Consider the following 18998-nt stretch of genomic DNA (forward strand, 5'->3'; position numbering starts at 1 on the left):
AAATAAAAGGCTCTTATCAAGGTTTGGGTTGAAAATAATAAGGGCTCATTCACACGGGCACCAAGGGGGCGGATTATGGCATGTAATCCACGTCATAATCCGCCTCCTCACAATGGTGGTCTATGGAGACCGCCAGGCTACTTTTTTCCGTGAGTGGCAGCATGCTGTCCAGGAGTTGGCAGATGCTTTAGTTCAGGTCTGGGAGGAGATCCCTCAGGAGACCATCCGCAACCTCATCAGGAGCATGCCCAGGCGTTGTAGGGAGGTCATACAGGCACGTGGAGGCCACACACACTACTGAGCCTCATTTTGACATGTTTTAAGGACATTACATCAAAGTTGGATCAGCCTGTAGTGTGTTTTTCCACTTAATTTTGGGGAGACTCCAAATCCAGGCCTCCGTTGGTTAATAAATTTGATTTCCATTGATGATTTCTGTGTGATTTTGTTGTCGTCATATTCAACTTTGTACAGAACAAAGTATTCAATGAGAATATTTCATTCATTCAGATCTAGGATGTGTTATTTGAGTGATTCCTTTATTTTTTGAGCAGTGTGTGTGCTAATGCATTGCAATACATTTCAAAAAAATCGTCATTTCTTTTGCAGGCTGCATAGAGCAAAATCACTGCAAACAGGCCAGGCAGCCTTTACAACGCTCCCGGCTGTCATGCTAATGTGATGTTGCCCCTGGAGCTTGCTCCAGGTGTCAGCGATCACCAGCAAAAAGGCGTCTCGGTCAACTTTGACCGAGGCTCCGGAGGGATTAATGCCGCTGACCGGATGCATTAGCGATGGGTGTCTACTGTGTAAACCAGTAGACACCCGGCAGCTATGGCGGCTGCCCGACTTCCAGGAGGCCGCCATAGTTAAACACCTGGAGTCCATCGTACTAGTATGGCGGATGTCAGGAAGGGGTTAAGCAAGTTATAAAGGAGGCTGATAGAGAGCAAAATTATACAACCACTCTCTTCAGCAACCAGCCATGCCCCAACCCGATACCATCTAGGAAGATGACTGTCAGTTAAACATTTATATACAAGACACCCCTGTCTACATGAAAACGACTCCACCAAGAAAGCTTATTTATCCTTCAAAACACAAAAAGAAAAACTGCTAAGTCATAGCATTTATTAACCGAGTTAGAATATGCAAAAAACGGAGGTAGGAGCATGGCTCTGTGTCTATTTGTGAACCCATCTACGGCAGATTCTGTGTATGTGTCTATCGATATGGGTGTGTGAGATTTTGTCTGTCTGTGCTTGTTTGTCTATGAATGTGTGTCTGTGCTTGTGTGCACCCCTTTCTGTAAGTATGCCTGCCTGTGTCTGTGAAAAACCACAAATATAAGGTGCCATCACATAAAGGGTGGTGCTTGTTTAGGACTTTTACAAAAGAATAAATCCACAGCACCCCAGTAATCTTCAAGGGCTGCAGCAGACACATAAGATTTCCACAATGGCATGATACCATTGTAAGGCGGCATTCACACGGAGTAACGCCGAGCGTGTATCACAGCTGTACACGCCGGCGTTACGGCAGACTGCCGAACACTTCCCATTCACTTCAATGGGAGCGCTCGTAAACGCCGCAGTGCACACCTTGCTCTTAGTGTGGTTCTCTCTCTAATGTTTATACACCAATCACATTGGGCATTGTGGTGAATCTCTCTTACATAGCCAGTTGGATGTTTACTAATAGGTCAATCCAGAAGACATTGCTCACAGTTTTGGAAAGGATTCAATCTCCCTCCATTCTCAAGCAAGCTCAGCCTCCCTGGGCATTTGATCTCTATTTCTGACTAGTCAACATGCATATAGATGCGGTATCCATCAGTCTCTGGGCCACACTTGGGCGGTAGTGGCATAGCCAGCGAGGTGCAAGCAAGGCATGTACCCCGAGTACTGAATGAAAGGTGCTTCCAACTAAAGAAAAAAAAATGGAGGATGTACAGCGCCACTTCAATTTCCTGAAGATTCCATCTTCCTTAATCCTCTTTCTAAATTCCTTGTGCACTGGTCTCCGTGCTCTAAAGAATAATACAATCTACCATCTATCTTTAAGGCATTTCTTTTGGTGACCACAGTAAAGGTTCTAATTTACCACACTGCTTACTTCTCCTCTACATACATACTACTATATATCTAATATCTAGTACAATCACTACCTCTCTCAGGACAGTAATTGCGCTATTCTGACATAGCTACCAACATATATATTCACACTACACCCCAAAACAACTTTATATAATTTATTTTTTCAGTATAAAGCAGCTTAGAGCCGAGACATGATGTGGACAGATCCTCACACAGGTACATAACATCTTAAAAGCAGACAATTCCCAAAAGTTACACAGATGTCCCAGACCCCTGACTTGGCGCAGATTCTCTCTTGTTATCTTCTGGCTTCATGGCTGGAAATAGAAGCACCTCCTAAAAGAAATGGAAAGGCTGGTGTTAGACCCAAAGTTACCTTGCTATATGGTATAACCAATTTGACTTGCCCATACCTTTATATTGTTGGAGTCTGTTAGAAACATTGTCAGTCTATCAATGCCCATGCCCCAGCCAGCAGTAGGCGGCAGGCCATATTCCAGCGCAGTACAGAAGTTTTCATCAATGAACATTGCTTCATCATCACCAGCTGCTTTAGCCTAGAAAAATGAACAGATCACATGAACAATTCTGCATTGTGTTCAGACTGGGGCCATACGTTCAGACCATCAGTTATTTGCAGTAGTCTGCCATCAGTCGCACCCAGTAGGTGACAGAACCTGCACTTATCAGACACAATGCCTGTGGAAACAGATTGCTAGTTATATATTTTCTAGGAAAGCCGAGAGAATCAATATGACAGACATTTCTGCTCCCAAATTGATATATCTTACATATATTCTTAAAGGGATTTTGCCATCTTATAAAAATATGGCATGATGTGAGCATAGGTCATAACTTTATGAATGGTGAAGGTCAGGCCTCTGGAACAATTCCAACCCTAAATGTTATCTGCACAATGGCGCTCTGTCACCTGGCATTGCAATGTGTCTACATTCAAATAAATTGGACCATGATACAGTATATTAACGCTGGGGTCCCTTCATTGTCAGGATTGGTGGAGTGTCAAAGATCAAACCCATGCCAATCAAAGTAATGGCATATAATAGCATTGTGCCATCACTGTATAACAAGGGAATAACCCTTTAAAAGGCAGTAGTGTTCAGTTATGTTACACTGACAGCAGCAATACAAGAATAAGTGTAGAGACTAACTGGAGTCCAAAAATTTGGAATTCACATATAACTAACCTTGGCTTGGTCTTCAAAAAGCTCCTTCTGCTTGACTGGGTCATTCAATTCAGTATATGCATTGCAAATCTCTTTCTTCATGACAAACAGCTCAAATCTTTCTGTCAGTCCCTTCTCGGATCGATGCCTTTTTAAAACAAAAGGTTAGAAGAATGTTAAATTTCAAAATATACATAAAATTGTACCCAACAGCTGCTGTCAGGAGACAGAGTATAATAGGGCAGGACTTACCATTTAGCAAGTGGGCTCATAATTTGCGGATGGTCACAGATGAAAGTAGGGTTAATGCAAGTTACTTCCAGAAAATCACCAACAAGCTGACAACAAACATAAATAAAGGGCACCATTATACAAATAATCGCCACTAAATGCCAAGTGTCTTAAAGCCAAACGACTCACAGGATCATCCTTGTTTGCAGAAATAGATGGAGGAGGAGGTACTCGCTAGAGCATTCCTGCCCCTTTGTTCATGCAATGGTGCGGGCTAACATCTATGATTTATTTAATACCTTATCTAGGAGCCTTGCCGTGGTTCTAGGAGGCGGACACTCAACATCTTTTGCTAGACAAATGTCATCTAGGAACTTGCGGGTTTCTGATTTAGAAGTAGAAATACAAATAAATGACATTCAGGAATTCAACAAAGACTGTGCTTGATCTTTAGATAAAACAGGAAGCTTCATACATGCCCCCCATTATTCATACCTTCACTGTCAAATTGGTCTGTTGGTGGGAGCTTCTTTCCCAAGACTTTTTCCAGTTCATGTACCATACTAATTCTTCTGAATGGTGGAGTGAAGTCTATTTCTTGCGCTGGTCCTTCTGGACCCTCTGGGTGGTATGTCACTTTATAACTACCAGTGATGTGTTTAACCATACCTGAAGGTTACAATGTAAAAAGAAAACATTAATATTCATCTTTAACAGAAAAAAAAAATACCGGTATACAAATAGGTGATATTTGCAGTCAAATTAGCACTAGACCTGCAGTCATAAGTGGTCAAACACTTCTCTCCCATTACTAAGATATGAAGATTTTTCCGATCTGCCACTAAACTGCTAATTTGAACAACACAGGTGCAAAGCAACTGTGGACCTAGCATCATATGTTTAATAACTTCTCTACATTTAGGTGGAGTGGAACACAGCCAATAACTTTCAAGCCTGATGAAGAATTTTCTTAGTTCTTGGTTAATTTCTGGTGTTATGTAAAGGTGAGATTACCCATGTATCCCAAGACCCCAATCAGAGGGGACCGAGAGATCAGAACCAAAGTGTTTAAGGGTCTAAAAGTCCTATCCCAAATACTGTGAATAGTTCAGGAATTCCACATCAAGTGCAAAAGGTATGAAACTGTTGTGACCTTTGATGCTCTACTTAATATAGTGTCTATTACATACCTGATAACAGCTTCTCTGTGATCTCCATAAGGTCATGATAGTCAGCATAAGCCATGTAAAATTCACAGGTTGTAAATTCAGGATTATGAGTCAAGTCGATTCCTTCATTTCTGAACTGTCTGCCAACCTCATAGACGCGGTCAATGCCTCCAACGACCAGCATCTAAATAAATACTCCATTTAGCTACAATTCACAGTGTTTTTACCAGCCATAGGGAAAGTATCTGACCATTACCTTGTGATACAGCTCAGGGGCAATTCTCATATACAGGTCCATATCCAGCTCATTGTGATGAGTGATGAACGGTTTGGCTACAGCACCTCCAGGAATAATATTCATCATCGGAGTCTCAATCTGGCAATATATGAATTAACTAACATCACATCATATTCTCTGATGAACAATCTTTACAGAGATATCAAAATATTTATTACCTCAAGGAATCCTAAATCGTCCAAAAATCGGCGGAGGTAAGTAATAATTTTTGCTCTGACTATAAATTTCTGCCGGACATAGTCATTGAGAATGAGGTCAAGATAACGCTGGCGGAATCGGGTCTCCTGTAATATACAGAAGGAAAACAAATGAAGATTACGGACAAAAGCTCAGTAAGTCAAAAAAAGCCAAACAAGCATTCTGCAACCAGATGCATTAAAAATGATCCCACGTCAACTGGATCGCCCTCTTCTGGCAATGTGTTCGATTCCCTTTTTTCGTCACTACATCAGTCACTTGGACTGAGAAGGAGGATAAAAAGTATGGCCAGAACCATTACTCCTGGAGTCATGATTCAGTTTTCCTAGACACCTAAATAGAAAATCTGTGCACTTATGCAATGATGCATCCCAGTCTTCTATATTGTTAAAAAACTAATGAGGGTCTAGGAAAGCTAGGAGAGCAACAAGATGAGGGGTTGCTCCAGTACCTAATCCCCTTATGTGCTACACTTACTTTGTCTTTCAAGCCAAAGTGCAGATGAGGTAACATATGTAGACAAGGAGACAGAAGGGTCATTTCCTGAGGTATAATGCTCAGTTCTCCCTTTTTAGTTTTGCCAGGATTTCCTTTCACTCCAATAATGTCTCCACGTCGTAATTTGTTGTTTATTGCAAAGAACTCTTCCTCTGATTTGTAAAATCTATAAGTAAAGACCAAAAAAAAGGTCAAGTTTAATTTTACATTTCACAGACTTTGGCTCCTTTCTGTGCTAAAATATTCAGCTCCCATATCTTCAGTGTGTTTCACAGTAAGGGTGAATTCACACTGAGTAAACGCTAGCTTATTCTGAACGTAAAACACGTTCAGAATAAGCGGCGTCTAAAGCAGCTCCATTCCTTTCTATGGGAGCGGGGATACGAGCGCTCCCCATAGAAATGAATGGGCTGCTTCTTTCACTCCGTGCAGTCCCATTGAAGTGAATGGGGAGTGCCGGCGTATACGGCAAGCTCTGCTCATGCCGGAGCGTACACGCCGGCACTCCCCATTCACTTCAATGGGACTGCACGGAGTGAAAGAAGCAGCCCATTCATTTCTATGGGGAGCGCTCGTATCCCCGCTCCCATAGAAATGAATGGAGCTGCTTTAGACGCCGCTTATTCTGAACGTGTTTTACGTTCAGAATAAGCTAGCGTTTACTCAGTGTGAATGCACCCTAAAGCTGAGAATCTTGTCTTTTCACAATTATTTCACAGAGTTCATCACTTATATCTTATCCACAGGATATGGCATACATTTAATATGGTATATCTCCTTTAAGGTAATACATTCAACATGCAGATAAAGGCAGTAAAATTTAGGGCTTACTTAGAGTTGGCCATAACTTGCAGCTTCATGCCCTCCCCACGGAGGTCATAAAAGATCAGCTTAGCCCCAGAGATACGTTTGGCATGGATTCTGCCTAAAATAAGAATGGAAAGTCAGGTTATGTTGTTTATGTAAAAAAAAAAAAAAAAAAGTTGAAAATTCAAATGTAGAAATTTTATATAAGTGTTTAATGAAATAACGATAAAGGACAACATCTGCAAGGAGTTTGTATGTCCACCCAGTGTTGGCATGGATTTCATCCCACACTCCAAAGACAGGATAGGAAATTTAGATTGTGTGCCCTTTATGTGCCTACAATGTCAAAGTGCTGTGGAATATAAGCAAAAATAAATAAATAGTAATAGCTAACGGGAAATTACATGTAACATCTCCAATAAAATATTCTCAATACATTGGGGAATATTTACTATATCTTGTATGTTAGTTTTCAACTTTTGCAACTTTTTTGTGCCACCATCGCCACTTTTAAAAAATGGAGCCCTGGACAGTCATTATTTGCAGCACAAATCTGGCATAAATTATGCGGAAATCCACGCCAGCTCATGTGGATGTATTGGCACAGTATATGCCTCAGTATGTGCCTCTGCCAGCTCAGGGGCTATAAGAACCAGCAGTGAAAATGCCAGTCTTCATAGATCTCCCCCATTAACTTGCAAATACAACACCACATATACAAACATCTATTCCACAATAAAAATTATATACAATTTAATTAATTAGTTCCACAAGACCCCATGCTGAAACAATTTGTTAGATATTAAACTGCTCTAAAACAGTGAACTGCAGGGATCATCTTGACTACCTTGGGTTTTCTGGGCCCAGAGTAATTTTTCATACTGCTGACCTATCCACAGTTTGTGATCTCTTGGGGTCCAACACCTGTACCTGGTATAGATCAGCTGTTCTATCAGACCCTGGGTGCTGGAGGTCTAGCGGACAGGAAGCAAGAGCAGTATCACTACTATTCACATAATAGGAACGGCACTGCAATTGCTTGGCTGTTGTGTGCATTGTTCATTAGTACGGAAAAAATAAGTTGGGGGTTTTAAAACCTGTATATACACAGGGTTTAGAGTCCTATTTCAACATCTAATCACACAAGGGTACTCCATTTTAGACACACAAAAAAAATAATAAAATAAAATAAAATAAAACCTAAATTTTATTGGCTATAGTTAAAAGTCTACACCCAGTGATCATTCCAAAATAGATAAAGTGAATAAAGTGACTAAAAACAAATGACTGATACTATTTTATGGTTGGTACAATCACCATGTATTGCTAGGTGGTACCGTCCGTATCTTTCTGTGTCACTCCCTTCCAATATATTGTTTGTTAGGGGAGTTTTAATGAACGGCATAACAACAGATGGCTTCCCAGCAAAACTCTTATCTAGCAACTAAATAATGATTCTTATTGTAAATAGGCAGGTATATATGTATATACAATTGTATATAGTGAGTAGTGGAGACTAGGGTTAGATAATAAGTCAGGTCAACCTATAGCTAATCTTATGACTCCCCCAAGTAACCACACTATGTACTCAGCTGTATAGTAATTTCTATACTCTGGTGCCCTGCCTATTACTGCAGCGATAAATTAACATGATAGTTGGCTTCCTCAAGTTTTGCTGGGAAGCCATCTGTTGTTATGCCGTTCATTAAAACTCCCCTAACAAACAATATATTGGAAGGGAGTGACACAGAAAGATATGGACGGTACCACCTAGCAATACATGGTGATAGTACCAACCATAAAATAGTATCAGTCATTTGTTTTTAGTCACTTTATTCACTTTATCTATTTTGGAATGATCACTGGGTGTAGACTTTTAACTATAGCCAATAAAAGGTTTTTAAAAACCCCTTTAAAATATGCAAATAAATACAACGGAATAAAATCAGTTAACTCACCAGCTACAGTGACTACTTCCTCCAAATGTTCACCAACCTGCAGGTCATTGTACTTTTGGATGAATTCAGTGAGAGACATCTGAACCTGGAACTTGTGTGGATAAGGATCATCCTTGGTGCCTTTCAGCTGCTGGATAGCTTGGCTTCTGATTTTGAAATATTGCTGGTAGAGAGAAAAAACATTAGAGGGAAATGCTGGGAGACCACTAGCCTAGATAATAATTTTGTCTTTTCAGATCAGGAACTTACATTGGGGTCAAGGCTCTCCTCATCCACCAACTCTGCTTCAGGTTTCTGCACTTTCTCATTCTGATCTTTTTGTTTTGCTTCTTTCTCAGCCGCCTTTTTTTCAGCTTTCATTCGCCGTTTTAGCTCACTGAAAATTACATACGAAGCAGACAAAGAAATAAATGGTTTTACATGGTTCTATAGAGAAGTAAGATCATATCAATCCTATTGAATACTAAACCGATACTCTGATTTGAGCTGAGGCCATATATCACAGAATTGCCAAAACAGCATAGTAGCATTCCATTCAATGCAGGGGAAAACTCCCCTCATGCAGAGCTTTTTATGATCCCTGCGTCCTTCCCAAAAATAACTAGAATGTAATATACTAGGGAAAGATGTAGGTTGGATCCTACTATTAAGTAACTACCCATATAAAACGTCTGGTACGGCAGCAGAATGGCATTATAAGGAATTGACTGCAGCTACTAGGCAGGAGATTCATGAAGAAAAAAGTTGGTGGGGCACATAGAAACAGGAGGCACCAACCTTTTTTTCCCATGAAGTGCCTGGTCCTTGTAGAGAGGAGAGAAAGTAGAGAGGTGTTTTCCAAGGATATTCTCTTTAAGTGCTCTTGGTGCCCAAAACGGGCTCCTAAACAGCCTGACGAGAGCTTGTGCCATGACAGCACATAACTCCTAACCCCCAAGTTGTATTACCACCTATTAAAAAGACAAGGTGGAACACATTATAGATGAACAATGCATCAACATACAACACCAGCTTCACGCATCACCATTATATGTCAATGAAGGGAGTCTGTCATCAGAATCCAGCATACCAAAGGTAACAGACTCCGGCTTTAAAATAAAATGTATTTTTAGCTACATTATATTATGAAGTTACTAACATAATTAGACATATAGTTTGTTCCATATGAATTCAACCACTGGCTTTTTAATGAATTAGATCTTTACCACTTCTGTCTGATCCTACCTGTCAGCCATTTATGAACAAGTAGTGGTCAAAGTCGGGCTGTGAAAAAATACAGACCACCGATTCTATAGGACTGCTTAGGACAGGTCATCTACATGAGATCGGTGGTGGTATGAAACCTGGCAACCCCGCTGACCAGCTGTTTCACAAGGTCACTGCCTTCCCTGTACTAAGAAAATGTTTGTTTTGGTACCGTGTTAGCCAGTGGTTATAAAATATAAAAAAACAAAAAAACTTTGCAAGTCTTCAGTAGGTGATACCTTTTTTAATGGCTAACTCATAATGATGACAGAATATAACGTTTCGAAGCTTCCTCTGAGCTTCTTCTTCAGATATAACTAAAAACATCTTCTAGAGGCTGCATATTTATAACTGGACACAGGGGTAGGATTACAGGAGGGAGGGGGGCTAATTACGTTATTTAGTCACATGGTACAGCTTCAGCCCAGTCCCATTCAAATGAATGGAACTGAGCTGCAATACCAAGCACAGACCCTACAATATGTAGCCCACTCTTCATAAATAGTTGACAGCTACGGACAGCCAGAAGCCGTAAAATTCCTCTTAACTCATTTAAATTGTAGTGACTGAATTACTATGAAAGTAAATATGCAACAAACTATTTACCGTAGATAAAAATAAAATTCTAATAATTGCATAATTAAAACAATTAATCATCTTATTGTGAAGCAGAGTCTTATCAGACTCCACCATAAATCAGCCCCGACTCCAACTCCACAACCCTGCTTGAAGGTGCAAAATATGATATTTCAGCCTAGTTGCATGATAGTTCCACTAAATAGGCCATGTACAGCATGGCAGGGGTCTCCAACCCATCTCTCTCCATGGAAGTTATGAAGATAAACGGTTAGACCATACTAGTACCTACAGATTTACAGTAGCTTGTATGGGGCTTAGCCAAATGTAGGAATAGTTTACTATGTAGGTGTAAACATTAAGGGGATCAAGGGAAACATGCCCAGGACCACTGCATAGGTTTCATCAGTTGTCCTGGGGATCAAACCCGTGTCAATCAAACAAATGCCTGAGGCTAGCTGAAATATATGTTGTCATTTGGCAACACAGACTTCCAGATTAACATTATACATTTATCAGTATACAGTTAGATGTTAAGCAAAAGTGAAAATAAACTTCTACTGAGCTTCTGCATTTTTTATCTAGAGAGTCACAGTCTACAAGAAATCACATGATCTATTCTGCACAGAAGGAAAAAAAAAACGGCTGGTATTAAAGGAGGAGTCCTATAAATACAACTTTTCACATAAAGTTCTGGGGACCTTCTGTTTCAATTATACGTATAGGAAAGCGGCCAGCGTTCCCGTAGATATAATTGACAGGCTGCGATTTCCAAAACCATGGCGGTTTTGGCTATTGTAGCATCCCAGCTGCACGTATTTTACCACATTGTAGGGATGGGATTCGCTACAATCCCATGCACTACACAGTGACTGTAAAGTGTTCTTTTCCGCTACGTTTACCCAACGATGGGCCCCCGCCTCTAAGACAGAAAACTGGTGTAAATGTAACAGACCTGACAGCTCTGATGATCCCATTCTCAACATGAGCTCCAAGCATCCCTTTCATAACAAAGGCGGAATAAAAGCGCCACTTGTGTTCAGAATGTAGGAACTATTTTTTACAGCATCAGTGGCAAAACCACCATAATCGATGTGCCCGATGAACAGCCAATGCAATACTCCGCTATGTCTGTCTATCCCACTGTTTTTTTTTCCCTTTATTATTGTTTGGCAAGGTATTTGGTGAACAATTTTGTAACATACTTTACTAATCTCTTTTACTTCCTTTCAGAGAAGTAGTAGCCTTGTCATGACTTCATAACTAAAATGTGACACCCATAGGATGAGCTCAGACAAATGAATGGACCAAAACTGTCAGGTTTTACATTCAATGCAATAAAACCTGCACCACTAAAGCCCCAGCACAAGCCCTTATTCCCAGAAACTGAAAGCAAAGAGCCCATCCAGCAGTTACATCAGCTAAAGCTTCGTCCTCGGGACTTGTAGTCTCCTCCAGAACTCTTCTCGTTATACCCTGTCTCCTGTCAACCCTACAGAACTACAGTTCCCAGAATCCCACACTGTGCACCTCAGGCATGGAAGCTAAGCACACCACACATGCTCGTCAGGAAAGCGCTGCGAATGACTCTGTATAATGGCTGGACCTCGTATACAGCACGCAGCCCTCTAAGTAGCGCCCAGTGCTCACTTTTTGCTCAGTTTCGCCTCACAGTCCGCAGGAGCTGCTGCCTGAACGTCCGCCATGTTCTCAGGCCGGTAGAAAGAAGGTACTTCCGGTAACGCAGGAGGGGAGCCGCTAACACTACTTCCGCCGACGGGTCTTTCGAAGGGGTGGAGTTCGGTGACGTGGCAGCCTTAGATTGGCTCGTTGTATGTCATATACCTTATGTGGTGGGTACTGCTAGCTGTCTGTGCAGCCTGTACTCACCCAGCAATGACCATTACAGAGGCTTACATCATGCACTGTGCTATGTAGATGTGACTGATAAGTTGCTTCTTCCTTTCATGTGTCATAAAGGAATGTTTTTTTGCCTGTTAAAATATAACGTAATCTTCATACACGCCTTAAAATGGTAAAAACCATAAAAACCGCACCTGGTCCTGCAAAAAGATGACCCCCCCTCAGGCTTAGGCTGCGACTTCATGTCACCCCTTTTTGATCATCCGTTTAACCTCGTAACAGTCACATTAAAATGGCCAAACCCTCCTAAAAATGTAATTTTTTTTTATTACAGATTTTGAATTTATGGCTCAAGTAAATATTACAGGTTTATCACTGCGATGCCTTATATATGTTTTAACCCTTTAGCAATTTCGCACGATTTATGCCTCTCTGCTTTCCAGATTTCAGAACTTTCTATATTTTATTTCAATGTAGCTTTACAAGACCTTATTTTGAGGGTAAGGGTTCATTCACATGGAGGAAAATGGTGTGGAATTTTCCACGCTGAAAATAAAGCCTCCCATTGATTTCAGTGGGTTCTGTTAGCTTTTTTTTTCCACTAGTGAAATTTTCCACTAGCAGAAAAAAAAGCTAACAGAACCCATTGAAATCAATGGGAGGCTTTTTTTCCATGTGGAAAATTCCACACCATTTTCCTCCGTGTGAATACACCCTAAATATGACTTTTTCATCAGTTTTTATTAATTTTTGGTTTTGATATGTGAGATTACTCACTGAAAAATGGGAAAGGAATATATGATAATAAGAAAACAAGTTTTAATTAAATAAATACAAAAAATTCATAGCCCATATAAAGATAAAATTACCAATAATTGTGCTATTTCCCACCATAATATCAAGGGACAAATAGCTCGGGACTATTGCAGATAACATCATAAGTATCCTTGTACATCCTTGCCTGGCAACAGATATCACAATACGCAGAGCCCTTCTCTAAAGTGAATGGGGTGTTGACGGTGTAAGGGCTAGTTCACACCGGGTTATTTGGGCCGGATTTTGATGCGGAATCCGCGTCAGAATCCAGCTCAGAAAACTGCCTCCCATTGAAATCAATGGGAGCCGGTCATTTCCTTTTTCCGCGAGCGGTTTGTTCCCGCTCATGGAAAAAAGAAGCGATATACCCTTTCTTCAGGCGGATGTCCACCTTACGACACCTCCCTCCCGACTAGACCCATTCATTTGGGCCTAATCCGGAGCGGAATGCCTTGACTGGATGCTGATGCACTGCACCAGCATCCAGTCACGGCTAGCCATTTTTTTGACCAGAATCTGAGGTGGCCTTTGTGTCAAATTCCGGTCCAAAAAACTATGTTTGAACTAGCCCTAATATCTTATTAACGGCTACCACCTGCTTTCATTTAATTTTCTTACACAGGACCTATAGCTACTAGTATGTGGGGTACTTTATCTAAGGTTCTATATTGTAGGCAGACTTGATATAATGCTTGTCCCAATCACCAGGCGATAGACAGAACCCAAGATCCTTTTTTCAGACTCCCACATAAGTACATGAAGAAGTAGATTTAGAGGTGAGAACAATGTCATAAATAACAATTATCATGTTCTGAGTAAACACAGAGACCCTCAAAGATGGTTAAATCACGGTGGAGATTCATGTGTCTGCGGAATTATCTATACTAGTGAGCAAGTTGGGTATATTCCCATTGCACCTTTATGGATCACTCACTCTCTGGGACCTGTTTCAGATATGGTTTAAGTCCCATTATAGCCAGCATGTCCCTAAACAGCAAGGGGTCTCCTTCAGAAGAGTGACACAGAAAATGTTGGCTTAGTCCTAGTGGAAAGGATACGGTATATTAAACTTTTTGGGAGGGAACAAACCCCATTTGATCCGGGTGAATCAGGTCTCCTATGAGGCACCCCAGTCTGTTGGCCCGCAATTTAGCAAATAGCTTAGCATCTAGATTAATCAACAATAAGGGTCTGTAACTTGAGCAAAGTTAGGGTTTCCTCCCCTTCCATAAGTTTTCCTAGTTCTCTAACTATTGTTTGAATTCCTACTGCTTTTTCAAAACTATGTGTAGTGGGATGGATCGTACATGCATTTGCATGTCCCCTATTAACAACTAAAGGAATGAACCCGGCTGGTTACAAAGTGGTTCACCATCTCTAGTAAAGAGTAAAAACCAGGAACTTAGATAACGCTCTAAGAAGCAGCTTAAAGTCAAAAGATTTTGGGAACCTAGTGGATACACAACTTGCTGATCGTGCTAATTCTCGTAACTGATAAGGCCCATTCATACTTCAGAAAATGGAGACGAATTTGAGGTGGACATTCACATCTGATTTCTCTTCATTTTTTGCCCTCTACTTCCTGCAGCAGAATCCTAAAGCAGAGTAGAAGCATACACTTACCTTGGAGCATATATTTGCCAGATGTCTTTTTATCCATGTCAAACATATATATATATACACTCACCGGCCACTTTATTAGGTACACCATGCTAGTAACGGGTTGGACCCCCTTTTGCCTTGAGAACTGCCTCAATTCTTCGTGGCATAGATTCAACAAGGTGCTGGAAGCATTCCTCAGAGATTTTGGTCCATATTGACATGATGGCATCACACAGTTGCCGCAGATTTGTCGGCTGCACATCCATGATGCGAATCTCCCGTTCCACCACATCCCAAAGATGCTCTATTGGATTGAGATCTGGTGACTGTGGAGGCCATTGGAGTACAGTGAACTCATTGTCATGTTCAAGAAACCAGTCTGAGATGATTCCAGCTTTATGACATGGCGCATTATCCTGCTGAAAGTAGCCATCAGATGTTGGGTACATTGTGGTCATAAAGGGATGGACATGGTCAGCAACAATACTCAGGTAGGCTTTGGCGTTGCAACGATGCTCAATTGGTACCAAGAGGACCAAAGAGTGCCAAGAAAATATTCCCCACACCATGACACCACCACCACCAGCCTGAACCGTTGATACAAGGCAGGATGGATCCATGCTTTCATGTTGTTGACGCCAAATTCTGACCCTACCATCCGAATGTCGCAGCAGAAATCGAGACTCATCAGACCAGGCAACGTTTTTCCAATCTTCAATTGTCCAATTTTGATGAGCTTGTGCAAATTGTAGCCTCAGTTTCCTGTTCTTAGCTGAAAGGAGTGGCACCCGGTGTGGTCTTCTGCTGCTGTAGCCCATCTGCCTCAAAGTTCGACGTACTGTGCGTTCAGAGATGCTCTTCTGGCTACCTTGGTTGTAACGGGTGGCTATTTGAGTCACTGTTGCCTTTCTATCAGCTCGAACCAGTCTGGCCATTCTCCTCTGACCTCTGGCATCAACAACGCATTTCCGCCCACAGAACTGCCGCTCACTGGATGTTTTTTCTTTTTCGGACCATTCTCTGTAAACCCTAGAGATGGTTGTGCGTGAAAATCTCAGTAGATCAGCAGTTTCTGAAATACTCAGACCAGCCCTTCTGGCACCAACAACCATGCCACGTTCAAAGGCACTCAAATCACCTTTCTTCCCCATACTGATGCTCGGTTTGAACTGCAGGAGATAGTCTTGACCATGTCTACATGCCTAAATGCACTGAGTTGCCACCATGTGATTGGCTGATTAGAAATTAAGTGTTAACGAGCAGTTGGACAGGTGTACCTAATAAAGTGGCCGGTGAGTGTATAACACTGATTAAAAAAAGTATACATATTTTATTCCAGTTTATTGTGTGTTGTAACTTAATTAATGTAGTGCATTTACAGTATATTGCACAGGATTTACAAAGAAATGGTATAATTAATAGAGATGAGCGAACGGCGTTCGATCGAATAGGTATTCGATGGAATACCACGTGGCAAACGCACTAAAAATTTGTATCCCCTCCCACCTTCCCTGTCGCTTTTTTTGCACCGATAACTGTGCAGGGGAGGTGGGACAGGAACTACGACAATGTAGGCACCGAAAGAAAATCGGAAAAAGTAATTGGCTGGCTAAATCAGATGACCTCCACTTTATACGAAGAGTGGATTTCAGATTCGGTTCATATGAGACTGCTACACTGCTATATCTCAGGTATAGCAGAGTTGACACAGTGCTGCTACATCTCAGATGTTGCAGCGTTGAGTGCACAGCACTGCTACATCTCAGGTGTATCAGAGTTCAGCGCACAGCCAGCTCTGCTGCATCTCAGGTGTAGCAGAGCTCAGCGTACGGCCAGCTCTGCTGCATCTCAGGTGTAGCAGAGATCAGCGTACAGCCAGCTCTGCTGCATCTCAGTTGTAGCAGAGTTCAGCGCACAGCCAGCTCTGCTACATGTCAGGTATAGCAGAGTTGAGCACACAGCTCTGCTACACCTGAGATGTAGCAGAGCTGTGTCAACTCTGCTATACCTGAGATCGGACCACAATGGAGACTGCTGTGGACGATGTTAGACTCAGCCTCCTCACAGACGAGCCCCCGGCAGAACCAGCGTTGATTGGCCGAATGCTGTACACTGTATGGCATTCGGCCAATCAACGCTGGTCAATACATTTCTATGGGAAAAAGTCAGCTCCCGCATTATTAGTGGCATAATACAGGGACTTGGCCATGCTAGATGCCCCCAGGCATGCTTCCCCTGCTGTCCCAGTTGCATTCCAGAGGTGTTGTCCTCATTTGCTGAGGTGTGATAGTGGACTTGGTGACCCTCCTGAGTCGAAGAGTGGTTTCCCCTGAAACGAAGCTTTTTCCCCATAGACTATAATGGGGTTCGATATTCATTCGAATAGTCGAATATTGAGGGGCTATTCGAAACGAATATCGAATATTTCACTGTTCCCTCATCTCTAATAATTAACCTTTACCTTTATAGGTTTGATGAACCATCCTAAGGATAGGTCACCGATATTACATATCAGTGATCAGCTGTTCTCAGCAGTCGATACCCAGAGAATGACATAGGAAGTAGATAGCTCCAGTTCTCTGTGTAGTGGATGAATCAAGTCATTGTACCTTAGCTTCTATTCAAATAAATGGGATCAGATCTCCTGTGACCTGGCTTGATCACTACATAGAAAACAGAACTGTGTGCTTCCTGCAGCATTCTCTGTGTATTACTTGCTGAAAACCTCTGATAATGAAAGGCCCGGGTGTTGGACTCCTAGTGATCTGACATTGATGACTTAAGATAGGTTATCAATTTTCCCAGTAAAGAAAACTGTTTTAATATTTTTATTTATTAGAAATTATCATTACCATTATCATTGTTTTCTCCAGCTACCCTATTTTACCCCTAGATGGCAGGTTAACACCACATATACAGCTAACAGGGTATAACCACCTGCTTCACAGTAAAAGTACATCTACTATAACACCCTGCTGCCTTGTATTCGTGGCTGTCAAGAAGCAAAGGTAACCCAATAGAAAAGACCAAACAGAAGTCTGAAAAGAGTCTTAATCTTTCAGGCTTTGGTGGTGTCTGCCAGGAGTGATTTGGGAACTTAAAGTTGCCATGGAAAAAAAAATGTAAAAGTAGCTCCATGTTATAAGTGCATTAACTAGACAGAAGACAGGGTCAACATAAGTAGGAATATGAGGGTAGATTTGGGGAAAATTCCTTCAACCAATAACTGCACGTGCAATTTTTTTAAGACTATGAGAGACAGTAACCATTATGTTGTTTTCCCGCTCTGAGAGATGGAAGTCTTGTCTAGTAACCATTAAGCTTTTGCCTCCTATTGGAGTGAAGTTGGTATTTAAAGTTAAAGGGGTTATTTAGGGAATAATAAAGGTAACCAGTGAATTCCCTGCACTGGTTAAACTTTATTCCAAATGTATAGCCCTCTCCACCAGAACCCCCATTAAGTGCTAAGACGGGGGTCACAGGAGAGTAAGCAGCTACCATGGAATATAATCAGAGCTCAATGTGATGTAATGTGAACTATAACATAAAACATACATTATAACGTAACAAATACAGCCACTAGTAAGATTACCTTCACCACTCTAACAGGTCAGAGCATATAATGTATTGTAGGAGTGTTGCTTTAAGTGCTGCGCCTTATGAGATGGTTACTGGATGCTGTAAGTAGCTGACCATTATTACAGCCATTTACATCATACATTGTGCTACATGGTTTAAACATTGACAGACTTAAGATCAGTGATCAATATGTACTTGTTTCTTACATAAGATAAGATAATCCTTTAATAGTCCCACAGTGGGGAAATTTCAGCATGTTACAGCAGCATAGTAATACAGGTACAGGATAATACACAGTAATATAATACAGACGTAGACACACATATGCTGAGAAGGGAAGATATACTAGGAGTCCATAGCAGCTAAGGAACGGAAGAGAAAGATGGAAGACTTCATGGTCATCGTCATAATCATCATTAGTTCTCTGTGCGGAGTGATCTTCGCTTGGCTTGATGTAGATTATACAGCCTGATCGCGGTTGGAAGGAAGGACCTGCGATAGCGCTCCTTCTCACACTTGGGGTGAAGCAGACGGTCACTTACAGTGCTGCCAAGTGCCATCAAGGTCTCATACATGGGGTGGGATTTGTTCTCCCGCATGGAGGTCACCACAGACAGTATCCTTCTGTCACCCACCACCTGTACTGGGTCCAAGGGGCTCCCCAGGACAGAGCTGGCCCTCCTGATCAGCCTGTCAAGTCTATTTCTGTACCTGGTTGATATACTGCTCCCCCAGCAGGCCACACCGAAAAAGATGGCTGAGGCAACCACAGAATTGAAGAAGGCCCCAAGAAGTTTCCCCTGGACTCCGAAGGCCCTCAGCCTCCTGAGCAGGTAGAGTCTGCTGTGGCCCTTTCTGTGCAGCGCCTCCAGGTG

General features: G+C 41.7%; 1 protein-coding gene across 2 annotated transcripts; it reads right to left on the minus strand.

The window, feature by feature from the left end:
• Window positions 1–2237: 2237 nt before the first annotated feature.
• KARS1 (lysyl-tRNA synthetase 1) lies at window positions 2238–12003 on the minus strand. Of its 2 annotated transcripts, XM_075281982.1 has the most exons (15): window positions 11914–12003; window positions 9220–9392; window positions 8692–8818; window positions 8443–8605; window positions 6509–6602; window positions 5657–5843; window positions 5140–5265; window positions 4940–5059; window positions 4705–4867; window positions 4010–4183; window positions 3814–3899; window positions 3536–3621; window positions 3305–3431; window positions 2510–2653; window positions 2238–2432 (listed from the first exon to the last, which is right to left on the minus strand). In XM_075281982.1, exons 2-15 carry the CDS (start codon window positions 9351–9353, stop codon window positions 2349–2351), a joined length of 1815 nt encoding a protein of 604 aa, XP_075138083.1. In that variant the 5' UTR covers window positions 9354–9392; window positions 11914–12003; the 3' UTR covers window positions 2238–2348. The 2 variants fall into 2 exon arrangements, with proteins under 2 accessions (XP_075138083.1, XP_075138084.1); XM_075281983.1 differs by lacking the exon at window positions 9220–9392 and having other exon boundaries at window positions 11914–11996.
• Between the last annotated feature and the right edge of the window lie 6995 nt (window positions 12004–18998).

The sequence above is a fragment of the Leptodactylus fuscus genome, chromosome 7, assembly GCF_031893055.1.
Source record: "Leptodactylus fuscus isolate aLepFus1 chromosome 7, aLepFus1.hap2, whole genome shotgun sequence".
Classification (NCBI taxonomy): domain Eukaryota; kingdom Metazoa; phylum Chordata; class Amphibia; order Anura; family Leptodactylidae; genus Leptodactylus; species Leptodactylus fuscus.

Bases quoted from the DNA above. Each gene is read 5' to 3' on its own strand.
- KARS1 (XM_075281982.1), bottom strand. From the start codon at position 9,353: ATGGCACAAGCTCTCGTCAGGCTGTTTAGGAGCCCGTTTTGGGCACCA. The intron at 5,266-5,656 runs GTAAGTGTAGCA...TGTATATTACAG, and splicing joins ACTTTGGCTTGAAAGACAAA to GAGACCCGATTCCGCCAGCG. The intron at 2,433-2,509 runs GTATGGGCAAGT...CATTTCTTTTAG, and splicing joins CAGACTCCAACAATATAAAG to GAGGTGCTTCTATTTCCAGC.